General features: G+C 46.4%; 1 protein-coding gene across 3 annotated transcripts; it reads right to left on the bottom strand.

Annotated features, from left to right (window-relative positions):
- Window positions 1-36: 36 nt before the first annotated feature.
- Window positions 37-13,844, bottom strand: LOC123994078 (forkhead box protein N2-like). 3 transcript variants are annotated; one of them, XM_046296567.1, is made up of 5 exons: window positions 13,526-13,844; window positions 11,626-12,313; window positions 11,396-11,517; window positions 11,037-11,092; window positions 37-1,007 (listed from the first exon to the last, which is right to left on the bottom strand). In XM_046296567.1, the coding sequence occupies exons 2-5, from the start codon at window positions 12,265-12,267 to the stop codon at window positions 658-660; spliced, it is 1,170 nt and encodes a 389-aa protein (XP_046152523.1). In that variant the 5' UTR covers window positions 12,268-12,313; window positions 13,526-13,844; the 3' UTR covers window positions 37-657. The 3 variants fall into 3 exon arrangements, with proteins under 3 accessions (XP_046152523.1, XP_046152526.1, XP_046152524.1); XM_046296570.1 differs by having other exon boundaries at window positions 37-962; XM_046296568.1 differs by lacking the exon at window positions 13,526-13,844 and adding an exon at window positions 12,420-12,601.
- Between the last annotated feature and the right edge of the window lie 41 nt (window positions 13,845-13,885).

Genomic DNA, 13,885 nt, shown 5'->3' with positions numbered 1-13,885 from the left:
TTGAACACAAAAAAATATGAACAGTTCCTATAAGAGTTTGGTGCTTTATTGTTAATACAATTATGAAATGAAAAAAAAAGAGTTGAATGAATGACAAATGTCTAATGTTTCTTTATAAACATCGACATAGCTTATAAAATAAATTCTGCACAATAATAAGTGTTCAATAAAAGATGCACTTGGTAGAGATTATTATAAAATCAGATTCAGGATTCAGAAATGAACATACATTTCTTTGTCCCCTGAATCTGAGAGTGGATTAATTGGCAGTAGATTTCCCATGTTATCATTCATCTGTTTTATTCCATCAAAATATAGAGGCCTTGATTCTTATCAGTACAGCGTCAATATTTTTCCTCCTCAATTTATACCAAAAGCATACGCCAATGTCTGGTATATGTCAATGAGTGTGGCGAGTGGCTTAAATGTGTTTACACGCATCAGGTAAGGTGGCTTGGATGTGCAATCATAGTAGCTACAGTATATCACTTTATGACAGCAAATCAAATCTCAGGCAGTGTCAAAATGTCAGCACACATCAACGTATTGCCAATTTATATTACTCAGGTTAGACATAATCTCCTTACATCACAGTGTACTTCAGTCTATTAGTCAATTTGTTTAGACCACACTGCATGTCCTTATCTGTAGATCAGTCTAATGTCCACCCCCTGCCAGGTCCAGAAGTGACCCAGCAGCCTCTTGGGCCTCAGCATCCAGCTGCAGGATCTCTACGGTCTCCAGATCCAGTTCAGTGTCCCCGGGCAGGACCAGATACTGGTACTGGTGATACTGGTAGTAGTGCAACTCTATGTAGCCACTGTCTGACAGGGGGTCTTTCTCCATCTCCTCACCAACCTCTTCCTCATATTCCATTGCCTCCATGTTGACCATCTCCTCATGATCAGGGGTTAGAGGGCAAAGTGGATATGAGGAGAGAGGTGGGTTGTCTAAGGTCAAGGCTGGGGTAGAGGGGGAGGAGAGGAGGAGAGTTTGACAATGGGAATCTGTGTGAGAGAGACCCAAAATAGTTTGTATACTGCACATTGAAAAATGTGGCACATCAACATCCATGTGGTTGATGTGCAATTGTTTATAATAGTGTCCTATACAGTAGAACAATTGAACAGTTTAAAGAGATTACAGTAGGTCTGGGTATTGCTAGGGACCTCACGATACAATATTATCATGATACTAAGGTAATGATACAATTGCAATTTTCACAATTCTATATGTATTGTGATTCAATTCTGCATTTTATTGCAATTTGATGTTCCAAACATGTTCCTCACAAAACAGTGCATTCGGATAGTATTCAGACCCCTTGACTTTTTCCACATTAAAGTTACGTTACAGCCTTATTCTAAAATGAGATAGCCTTATTCTCCAGAGATGTTTGATCGGGTTCAAGTCAGGGCTCTGGCTGGGCCACTCGAGGACATTCAGAGACTTGCCCCGAAGCCACTCCTGCGTTGTTTTGGCTTTGTGCTTAGGTTCATTGTCCGATTGGAAGGTGAACCTTCGCCCCAGTCTGAGGTCCTGAGTGCTCTGGAGCAGGTTTTCATCAAGGATCTCTCTGTACTTTTCTCTGTTCATTGTTCCCTCAATCCTGACTAGTCTCCCAGTCCCTGCCACTGAAAAACATCCCCACAGCATAATGCTGCCACCGCCATGATTCACCGTAGAGATGGTTCCAGGTTTCCTCCAGACGTGACGCTTGGCATTCAGGCCAAGGAGTTCAATCTTGGTTTTATCAGACCAGAGAATCTTATTGCTCATGGTCTGAGAGTCCTTTAGGGGGCTTTTGGCAAACTCCAAGCGGGCTGTCATGTGCCTTTTACTGAGGAGTGTCTTCCGTCTGGCCACTCTACCATAAAGGCCTGATTGGTGGAGTGCTGCAGAGATGGTTGTCCTTCTAGAGGGTTCTCCCATCTCCACAGAGGAGCTATGGAGCTCTATCAGACTGACCCTTGGGTTCTTGGTCACCTCCCTGACCAAGGCCCTTCTCCCCCGATTGCTCAGTTTGGCCGGGTGGCCAGCTCTAGGAAGAGTCTTGGTGTTCCAAACTTCTTCCATTTAAGAATGGTGGAGGCCACTGTGTTCTTGGGGACCTTCAATGCTGCAGAAATGTTTGGTTACCCTTCCCCAGATCTGTCTCTTTACACAATCATGTCTCTTGAGCTTTGAGGAGAATTCATTCGACCTCATGGCTTGGTTTTTCCTCTGACATGCACTGCCAACTGTGGGACCTTATATAGAGAGCTGTGTGCCTCTCCAAATCATGTCCAATCAATTGAATTTACCACAAGTGGACTCCAATCAAGTTGTAGAAACATCTCAAGGATGATAAATGGAAACAGGGTGCACCTAAGCTCAATTTCGAGTCTCATAGCAAAGGGTCTGAATACTTATGTAAATAAGATGCTGAGGCCCAAGAGGATGCTGGGTCACTTCTGGACCTGTCACGTGGTGGACATTAGACCTATCTAATGATCTACAGATTTAGAAAGAAACATACCTGTCTATATAAAGGTTCCACAGTTGACAGCGTATGTCAGAGCAGAAACTACACCAGGAAGTCAAAGGAACTTTCCGTAGATCTCTGAGATATAATTGTGATGAGGCCTCCATCTGGGGAAAGGTATAAAACTATTTCTAGAGTGTTGAAGGTTTCCAAGAGCTCAGTGGTCTCCATCATTGGAATACGGAAAACAATATTGAACTACACAGACTCTGCTTAGAGCTGGCCATCCAACCAAGGAAGTGGGAAAGAAGAACTACAGAGTTAATTGGCTGAGAAGGGAGAACCCACAAAAAGGACAACAGTCTCTACAGCACTTCACCCAATCTGGGATTTTTGGGAGAGTGGGCAGACGGAAGCCACTCCTAACAAAAAGGCACATGACAGCCTGCCTAGAGTTTGCAAAAAGGCAGATGGAAGACTCAAAGCAAAAAAATATTTGGTCTGATGAGACTAAGATGGAACTCTTTGGCCTGAAAGCAAAGCACTATGTCTGGAGAAAACCAGGCAGAGTTCATGACCAGTCTAACACCATCCCTACCATGAAGCATGATGGTGGCAACATCATTCTATGGGAATGCTATTCAGCGGCAGGGACTGTGAGACTGGTAAGGATAGAGGGAACAATGAAGAGCCTAATACAGGCAAATCCTTGATGAGAACCTGCTTCAGAGTGCAAACGACCTTAAATCTTCGCCCCAGTCTAAGCTCCAACAGGACAATGACCCCAAGCATACAGCCAAAGCAACGCTGGAAAAATAATGTTAATGTCCTTGAGTGGTCCAGCTAAATCCCAGACTTGAATCCTATTGAAAATCTATGTAAAGACTATCTATCTATGTAAAGACTATGACTATCTATCTAAAATCTATGGAAAGAACAGAATATTGCTGTTCACCACCACTCCCCTTCTAACTTAAGAGCTTGAGAAACTCTGAAAGGAGGAATGGGATAAAATCCCCAAATCCAGATGTGGAAAGCTGATACAAACATACCGAAGACGACTCAAAGCTGTAATCACCTCAAAGTATGACACAGGGGTGTGATTACTTATGGAAAAAATATATTTCTGTATTTCATTCTCAATCAATTTGCCCAATAAAAAAAAAAACATGTTTTCTCTCTGTCATTATGGGATATTGTGCTTAGATTGTTACTGTATATCTCACCTGTCAAAAGTTTGGACACACCTACTCATTCAAGGGTTTTTCTTTATTTTTACTATTTTCTACAATGTAGAATAATATTGAAGACACAAAACTATGAAATAACACATGTAGTAACCAAAAACAAGGTAAATTAAATAAATAAATAATATATATATATATATTTTAGATTATTCAAAGTAGCCACCCGTTGCCTTAACAGCTTTGCACACTCTTGGCATTCTCTCAACCAGCACCTTGAGGTAGTCACCAGGAATGCTTTTCCAACAGTTTAAAGGAGTTCCCACATATGCTAAGCACTTGTTGGTTGCTATTCCTTCACTCTGCGGTCCAACTCATCCCAAATTCTCTTAATTGGGTTGAGGTCAGGTGATTGTGGAGGCCAGGTCATCTGATGCAGCACTCCATCACTCTCCTTCTTGGTCAAATAGGCCTTACACAGCCTGGAGGTGTGTTGGGTCATTGTCCTGTTGGGAAACAAATGAAAGTCCCACTAAGCACAAACCAGATGGGATGGCGTAATGCTGCATAATTCTGTGGTAGCCATACTGGTTAAGTGGGACTTAAATTCTAAATAAATCACTGACAGTGTCACCAGCAAAGCACCCCCACACCATCACACCTCCTCCTCAATGCTTCACGGCGGGTACCACACATGCGGAGATCATCTGTTCACCTAATCTGCATCTCACATAGACAGCGGTTGGAAGCAAAAATATCAAATTCAGACTCATCAGACCAAAGGACAGATTTCCACTGGTCTATTGCTCGTGTATCTTGGCCCAAGCAAGTCTCATTTACATTTACATTTACATTTAAGTCATTTAGCAGACGCTCTTATCCAGAGCAACTTACAAATTGGTGCATTCACCTTATGACATCCAGTAGAACAGTCACTTTACAAAAGTGCATCTAAATCTTAAAGGGGGGGGTGAGAAGGATTACTTATCCTATCCTAGGTATTCCTTAAAGAGGTGGGGTTTCAGGTGTCTCTGGAAGGTGGTGATTGACTCCGCTGTCCTGGCGTCGTGAGGGAGTTTGTTCCACCATTGGGGGGCCAGAGCAGCGAACAGTTTTGACTGGGCTGAGCGGGAACTGTACTTCCTCAGTGGTAGGGAGGCGAGCAGGCCAGAGGTGGATGAACGCAGTGCCCTTGTTTGGGTGTAGGGCCTGATCAGAGCCTGGAGGTAGTGAGGTGCCGTTCCCCTCACAGCTCCGTAGGCAAGCACCATGGTCTTGTAGCGGATGCGAGCTTCAACTGGAAGCCAGTGGAGAGAGCGGAGGAGCGGGGTGACGTGAGAGAACTTGGGAAGGTTGAACACCAGACGGGCTGCGGCGTTCTGGATGAGTTGTAGGGGTTTAATGGCACAGGCAGGGAGCCCAGCCAACAGCGAGTTGCAGTAATCCAGACGGGAGATGACAAGTGCCTGGATTAGGACCTGCGCCGCTTCCTGTGTGACGCAGGGTCGTACTCTGCGGATGTTGTAGAGCATGAACCTACAGGAACGGGCCACCCCCTTGATGTTAGTTGAGAACGACAGGGTGTTGTCCAGGATCACGCCAAGGTTCTTAGCGCTCTGGGAGGAGGATACAATGGAGTTGTCAACCGTGATGGCGAGAACGGGCAGTCCTTCCCCGGGAGGAAGAGCAGCTCCGTCTTGCCGAGGTTCAGCTTGAGGTGGTGATCCGTCATCCACACTGATATGTCTGCCAGACATGCAGAGATGCGATTCGCCACCTGGTCATCAGAAGGGGGAAAGGAGAAGATTAATTGTGTGTCGTCTGCATAGCAATGATAGGAGAGACCATGTGAGGTTATGACAGAGCCAAGTGACTTGGTGTATAGCGAGAATAGGAGAGGGCCTAGAACAGAGCCCTGGGGGACACCAGTGGTGAGAGCGCGTGGTGAGGAGACAGATTCTCGCCACGCCACCTGGTAGGAGCGACCCGTCAGGTAGGACGCAATCCAAGTGTGGGCCGCGCCGGAGATGCCCAACTCGGAGAGTGTGGAGGGGAGGATCTGATGTTTCACAGTATCGAAGGCAGCCGATAGGTCTAGAAGGATGAGAGCAGAGGAGAGAGAGTTAGCTTTAGCAGTGCGGAGCGCCTCCGTGATACAGAGAAGAGCAGTCTCAGTTGAATGACTAGTCTTGAAACCTGACTGATTTGGATCAAGAAGGTCATTCAGAGAGAGATAGCGGGAGAGCTGGCCAAGGACGGCACGTTCAAGAGTTTTGGAGAGAAAAGAAAGAAGGGATACTGGTCTGTAGTTGTTGACATCGGAGGGATCGAGTGTAGGTTTTTTCAGAAGGGGTGCAACTCTCGCTCTCTTGAAGACGGAAGGGACGTAGCCAGCGGTCAGGGATGAGTTGATGAGCGAGGTGAGGTAAGGGAGAAGGTCTCCGGAAATGGTCTGGAGAAGAGAGGAGGGGATAGGATCAAGCGGGCAGGTTGTTGGGCGGCCGGCCGTCACAAGACGCGAGATTTCATCTGGAGAGAGAGGGGAGAAAGAGGTCAGAGCACAGGGTAGGGCAGTGTGAGCAGAACCAGTGGTGCCGTTTGACTTAGCAAACGAGGATCGGATGTCGTCGACCTTCTTTTCAAAATGGTTGACGAAGTCATCTGCAGAGAGGGAGGAGGGGGGGGATTCAGGAGGGAGGAGAAGGTGGCAAAGAGCTTCCTAGGGTTAGAGGCAGATGCTTGGAATTTAGAGTGGTAGAAAATGGCTTTAGCAGCAGAGACAGAGGAGGAAAATGTAGAGAGGAGGGAGTGAAAGGATGCCAGGTCCGCAGGGAGGCGAGTTTTCCTCCATTTCCGCTCGGCTGCCCGGAGCCCTGTTCTGTGAGCTCGCAATGAGTCGTCGAGCCACGGAGCGGGAGGGGAGGACCGAGCCGGCCTGGAGGATAGGGGACATAGAGAGTCAAAGGATGCAGAGAGGGAGGAGGGTTGAGGAGGCAGAATCAGGAGATAGGTTGGAGAAGGTTTGAGCAGAGGGAAGAGATGATAGGATGGAAGAGGAGAGAGTAGCGGGGGAGAGAGAGCGAAGGTTGGGACGGCGCGATACCATCCGAGTAGGGGCAGTGTGGGAGGTGTTGGATGAGAGTGAGAGGGAAAAGGATACAAGGTAGTGGTCGGAGACTTGGAGAGGGGAGTTGCAATGAGGTTAGTGGAAGAACAGCATCTAGTAAAGATGAGGTCGAGCGTATTGCCTGCCTTGTGAGTAGGGGGGGAAGGTGAGAGGGTGAGGTCAAAAGAGGAGAGGAGTGGAAAGAAGGAGGCAGAGAGGAATGAGTCAAAGGTAGACGTGGGGAGGTTAAAGTCGCCCAGCACTGTGAGAGGTGAGCCGTCCTCAGGAAAGGAGCTTATCAAGGCATCAAGCTCATTGATGAACTCTCCGAGGGAACCTGGAGGGCGATAAATGATAAGGATGTTAAGCTTGAAAGGGCTGGTAACTGTGACAGCATGGAATTCAAAGGAGGCGATAGACAGATGGGTAAGGGGAGAAAGAGAGAATTACCACTTGGGAGAGATGAGGATCCCGGTGCCACCACCCCGCTGACCAGAAGCTCTCGGGGTGTGCGAGAACACGTGGGCGGACGAAGAGAGAGCAGTAGGAGTAGCAGTGTTGTCTGTGGTGATCCATGTTTCCGTCAGTGCCAAGAAGTCGAGGGACTGGAGGGAGGCATAGGCTGAGATGAACTCTGCCTTGTTGGCCGCAGATCGGCAGTTCCAGAGGCTAACGGAGACCTGGAACTCCACGTGGGTCGTGCGCGCTGGGACCACCAGATTAGGGTGGTCGCGGCCACGCGGTGTGGAGCGTTTGTATGGTCTGTGCAGAGAGGAGAGAACAGGGATAGACAGACACATAGTTGACAGGCTACAGAAGAGGCTACGCTAATGCAAAGGAGATTGGAATGACAAGTGGACTACACGTCTCGAATGTTCAGAAAGTTAAGCTTACGTAGCAAGAATCTTATTGACTAAAATGATTAAAATGATACAGTACTGCTGAAGTAGGCTAGCTGGCAGTGGCTGCGTTGTTGACACTACACTAATCAAGTCGTTCCGTTGAGTGTAATAGTTTCTGCAGTGCTGCTATTCGGGGGCTAGCTGGCTAGCTAGCAGTGTTGTTTACGTTACGTTGCGTTAAAAGAACGACAATAGCTGGCTAGCTAACCTAGAAAATCGCTCTAGACTACACAATTATCTTTGATACAAAGACGGCTATGTAGCTAGCTAAGTAGCTAGCTACGATCAAACAAATCAAACCGTTGTACCATCTTCTTCTTAATGGTGTCCTTTAGTAGTGGTTTCTTTGTAGCAATTCAACCATGAAGGGCTGATTCACGCAGTCTCCTATGAAAAGTGTCTGTTACTTGAAATCTGTGAAGCATTTATTTAGGCTGCAATTTCTGAGGCTGTTAACTCTAATGAACTTATCCTCTGCAGCAGAGGTAACTCTGGGTCTTCCAATCCTGTGGCGGTCCTCATGAGAGCCAGTTTCATTATAGCTCTTTATGGTTTTTGTAACTGCACTTGAAGAAACTTTTTAAAAGTTCTTGAAATTTTCCAGATTGACTGACCTTCATATCTTAAAGTAATGATGGACTGTCGTTTCTCTTTGCTTATTTGAGCTGTTCTTGCCATAATATAAGGACTTAATATTTTACCAAATAGGGCTATCTTCTGTAAACCACCCCTACCTTCTCACAACACAACTGATTGGTTCAAATGTATTAAGGAAATAAATTCCACAAATGAACAAGGCACACCTGTTAATTGAAATGCATTCCAGGTGACTACCTCATGAAGCTGGTTGAGAGTATGCCAAGAGTGTGCATAGCTGTCAGGAAGGCAAAGGGTGGCTACTTTGAAGAATCTCAAATATAAAATATATTTTGATATGTTGATTACTACATGATACCATTTGTTTGATTTCATAGTTTTGATGTCTTTACTATTATTCTACAATGTAGAAAATTGTTTTAAAAAATAAAGAAAAACCCTTGAATGAGTAGGTGTGGCCAAACTTGACAGGTACTCATATATATACACAAATCAATACTTGGAGTCAAAGTATCGATATAATATCATCCAAAATAACATCGCAAAATATAACCATCAATTTTTTCCACCCATCACTACATTACAGTGTATACCCTGTAGACAATCTAAGTGGAATGTAGGGAGTTACTGGCCTTGGCCAAAACCAGTTTTACATAAGCACTGCACCTGTGCTCTGACCTCTTTCTCCCCTCTCTCTCCAGATGAAATCTCGCGTCTTGTGACGGCCGGCCGCCCAACAACCTGCCCGCTCGACCCTATCCCCTCCTCTCTTCTCCAGACCATTTCCGGAGACCTTCTCCCTTACCTCACCTCGCTCATCAACTTATCCCTGACCTCTGGCTACGTCCCTTCCGTCTTCAAGAGAGCGAGAGTTGCACCCCTTCTGAAAAAACCTACACTCGATCCCTCCGATGTCAACAACTACAGACCAGTATCCCTTCTTTCTTTTCTCTCCAAAACTCTTGAACGTGCCGTCCTTGGTCAGCTCTCCCGCTATCTCTCTCAGAATGACCTTCTTGATCCAAATCAGTCAGGTTTCAAGACTAGTCATTCAACTGAGACTGCTCTTCTCTGTATCACGGAGGCGCTCCGCACCGCTAAAGCTAACTCTCTCTCCTCTGCTCTCATCCTTCTAGACCTATCGGCTGCCTTCGATACTGTGAACCATCAGATCCTCCTCTCCACCCTCTCCGAGTTGGGCATCTCCGGCGCGGCCCACGCTTGGATTGCGTCCTACCTGACAGGTCGCTCCTACCAGGTGGCGTGGCGAGAATCTGTCTCCTCACCACGCGCTCTCACCACTGGTGTCCCCAGGGCTCTGTTCTAGGCCCTCTCCTATTCTCGCTATACACCAAGTCACTTGGCTCTGTCATAACCTCACATGGTCTCTCCTATCATTGCTATGCAGACGACACACAATTAATCTTCTCCTTTCCCCCTTCTGATGACCAGGTGGCGAATCGCATCTCTGCATGTCTGGCAGACATATCAGTGTGGATGACGGATCACCACCTCAAGCTGAACTTCGGCAAGACGGAGCTGCTCTTCCTCCCGGGGAAGGACTGCCCGTTCCATGATCTCGCCATCACGGTTGACAACTCCATTGTGTCCTCCTCCCAGAGCGCTAAGAACCTTGGCGTGATCCTGGACAACAAACTGTCGTTCTCAACTAACATCAAGGCGGTGGCCCGTTCCTGTAGGTTCATGCTCTACAACATCCGCAGAGTACGACCCTGCCTCACACAGGAAGCGGCGCAGGTCCTAATCCAGGCACTTGTCATCTCCCGTCTGGATTACTGCAACTCGCTGTTGGCTGGGCTCCCTGCCTGTGCCATTAAACCCCTACAACTCATCCAGAACGCCGCAGCCCGTCTAGTGTTCAACCTTCCCAAGTTCTCTCACGTCACCCCGCTCCTCCGCTCTCTCCACTGGCTTCCAGTTGAAGCTCGCATCCGCTACAAGACCATGGTGCTTGCCTACGGAGCTGTGAGGGGAACGGCACCTCAGTACCTCCAGGCTCTGATCAGGCCCTACACCCAAATAAGGGCACTGCGTTCATCCACCTCTGGCCTGCTCGCCTCCCTACCACTGAGGAAGTACAGTTCCCGCTCAGCTCAGTCAAAACTGTTCGCTGCTCTGGCTCCCCAATGGTGGAACAAACTCCCTCATGACGCCAGGACAGCGGAGTCAATCACCACCTTCCGGAGACACCTGAAACCCCACCTCTTTAAGGAATACCTAGGATAGGATAAAGTAATCCTTCTCACCCCCTCCCCCCTTTAAAATATTTAGATGCACTATTGTAAAGTGGTTGTTCCACTGGATGTCATAAGGTGAATGCACCAATTTGTAAGTCGCTCTGGATAAGAGCGTCTGCTAAATGACTTAAATGTTAAATGCACTAAAAGAGAGTGACATAAAGAACTGAGCCAGCGTGTTGCTATGGCTATAGGTTGCCAAGGCAATAGACTGTTGTTGTCAAGACAACAGCACACAAACTCACCAACCATGCAAATTGCAGAGAAAGGGTTAGGGGGAAAAAAAGAAAGAAAGAAAAATCGGCAGACGAGTTAAGGCGTAATAGATAGATCAATTGTTCCTCAATTGAAAATAAGTATTTAGATTAAACTATGAATGAAAAATTAAGAGGAAACTGACATCTTAAAAAAAAAACATTTGTAAGAGGCATTACAATACTGTCAGGGGCTGTAGTTTACCCCAATGTTCAGCATGGTTATCAAGATCTATGAGGCTGACATGCTTAGTGATGGAGGAGGGCTAACCTGAGATCTCCACAGTGTCACACACCATAGATACTTCGTAATCAGCTCCCTCCAACCTGCTCCACGGACACACAGGACAGAGAGGGATGAAAAATTGTTGAATTTATTATGGATTTATTATGGATAAATGAATAAACAATATCCCCATTTTAAATAGAATTGTATCTAGGTAAACTTATACTCTGTTGTATAAGTAATACAGTTAGTTGGACTACTGGTAAGGTTCTGACTGGGCTGTGATAAGTCTACTACTGTAAGACATATCATTAACTGACATTCATTAACCAACAAGTCTTTGGGCAAATTAGTCATGATATTTAACACTGAACTAAACTGCAAATGTGTTTGTTCATACTCACAATGCAGGGTTGTTTAGTAAGTTACTGTTGGTGCCGTGGTAATAATGCGCTTTCCTGAGCACCTCCAGAAGAGCATGTCGATATTCTGGACACACACACCACAGTGAGCCCTTCCCCACAAACTGAAAAAGAAATCATACACAATCTTCAATATCACTAAACACCATAATTTCAACCCAAAATCTAGACCATGCAAACTGGCACATTGAAAACCAGTGAACACATCTCACCTGGCTCTTGTCCCTGTGAATCCGACGGAAGCTCTTACTCAGAGACAGGTTGTGTCGAACAGAGTTTCTCCACCCCCCAGGTGCTGCTCTGTAGTAGGGGAAGCTGTTCACTATCCATTCATAGATACCCTTTACTGGGAGCCTCTTGTCTGGCGAGTCCTCTATCGCCATGAAGATTAGACTACTAAAGGAGTAAGGGGGCTTGGATGGGGAGGGAGGAAGGTGTGGGGTAGGTATGGGATCCTGGGGCTCCAGCTGAGGCAGTGGTGTTGTTTTGGGCAGGGGCTGCAGGGGAAGCAAGTTGCCTCTTTGATGCAGCCAGTTGAGGCAGGTCAAGTCATCTTCGTCAGATGTGGTTAGAGAGTTTAGGCAGTGTAAGTTTTGTCCATCAAGAAACAAAGGTGGGGACAAGGTGTGTAAAAGAGGGGAGAGAGGTTGAGTCTTGAGGTGAACTGAAGCTGGGGCTGTGGGACAAAGTGAAGTAGGGGATGGCGGGATTGATAGAGGAGACAGAGGGAGTGAAACATGAACAGTGGAAGAAGTTTGCAAAAGAGAGGAAGAGAAAGGCAGGCAGTGGTAGAGAGTGGTGGGATAAGGAAGAGATATAGGGAGCAGTGGCAGTGTGTGAGAGTCACTCTCCATCTCTCTACCAGCAGCAGACTTCTTATACACTCATTCAATAGTTGATCTGATGGGCAAAGCAGAGCAGACAAACATTATTTCAATGGCATGGTGAAAAATTCAGCTCAAGTTGATGGCAATGCATTTACACAATTAGAAAAATGTAGACAAACCCAATTTATAATAGCCTTAGCAGATCAGATGGTAGACCAGATCAGTCTGGAGTACATGTACCCCTGGAGGGGGTACCGAGTGGCACAGCGGTCTAAGGCACAGCATCACAGTGATTGAGGCATCACTACAGACCCGGGTTCGACCCCAGGCTGTGTCACAGCTGGCATGACTGGGAGACCCATGAGGCTGCGCACAATTGGCCCAGCGTCGTCCTGTGGTGGGCCGGGCGCATGTACGCTGTCACGGTCGCCAGGTGTATGGTGTTTTCTCCGACACATTGGTGCGGCTGTCTTTCAGGTTAAGTGTGTATTGTGTCAAGAAGCAGTGCGGCTTGGCTGGGTCGTGTTTCGGAGGACGCACGGCTCTCCCGAATCCGTACAGAGGTTCAGAAATGAGACAAGACTAAATTGGATACCACGAAATTGTGGAGAGAAAAAGCGGTATATATGTTTTTTAATGTATTGCGGCCCAGATTGAAGTGCCCGGCGGGCCGCACTTCCCTCCTCTTGCTATAGGGTGTACTTGGGAAGATTCAAAAGACCATAGGCCTACTGGTAAAATACACACGAGGAAGTACTTCGTGGGTTCTCCGGACTGAGCAAAATGTGACTCGGGGTACAGTAACCAAAAAAGGTTGGGAATCACCTTTTGAATTAAAAACAAAACAATCGCTCTTCAAAAGCTTCACTGTGCACTCCATGCACAAAGAACCTTCAGTTGGTAAGAATTTAAAAAATACATTAGCTAACAAGTTAAAGATTAAGACAAAAGTCTGAACCAAGTCCTCCCCATTTCACTTCTGTAACGGATAAATGATTTAGCTATAAACTGTTACTCGCATTCAGACAGCTAGCAAATAGGCATTGGACAGGTGCATGCATAAAATCATTTTGATTGGAAAACAACTTATTTTCATAAGGGTAAATTGAACATTCTGCCCATAAAGCCTCATGGTGCTCAACAAAGCTGCTCAATGTGCTCAGACTTCGGAAAATGGCGGTAGAATATAAAGTTACATTTAGCACCATCAGTCAAGCAGTCTTTTGTCAAATACCCCTCTGGAGCAGAAATACTTGAGAATAAAAATAGACAATGCATGTCTTACCTATAAAGCAACGTAAATATTTGTCAGGGGGTATTAGTAAAAGGCTTGAGTCATGCTAAATCTCCCATTCAACGGTTTAAAATATTGTCCGAGAACCATACAAAGAATCTAAATCTAATTCCCGACTATCCGTGATCTCTTCCAGGGTTCCCTTGGAAACCAAAAGGACGCTTTGTAGATTGCCCGCAGCCTGCGCGTTCTCGCCTTAAAGATACAGTTCTGTCTTTTGCCAACAAATTCTTTATTTTACTAGGCAAGTCAGTTAAGAACCAAATGTTTATTTACAACGGACGGCCTGCTTCAGCCAAACCCTAACGATGCTGGGCCCAATTGTACGCTGCCCTATGGGACTCCCAATCA

The sequence above is a fragment of the Oncorhynchus gorbuscha genome, linkage group LG13, assembly GCF_021184085.1.
Source record: "Oncorhynchus gorbuscha isolate QuinsamMale2020 ecotype Even-year linkage group LG13, OgorEven_v1.0, whole genome shotgun sequence".
NCBI lineage: Eukaryota > Metazoa > Chordata > Actinopteri > Salmoniformes > Salmonidae > Oncorhynchus > Oncorhynchus gorbuscha.
This window is presented reverse-complemented; position numbering and strand designations above follow the sequence as displayed.

Coding starts and splice junctions, on each gene's coding strand:
- LOC123994078 (XM_046296567.1), bottom strand. CDS start 12,267: ATGGAGAGTGACTCTCACACACTGCCACTGCTCCCTATATCTCTTCCT. Junction 11,518..11,625: donor TTCACAGGGACAAGAGCCAG/GTGAGATGTGTT, acceptor TTTCTTTTTCAG/TTTGTGGGGAAGGGCTCACT. Junction 1,008..11,036: donor TGACACTGTGGAGATCTCAG/GTTAGCCCTCCT, acceptor TCTCTCACACAG/ATTCCCATTGTCAAACTCTC.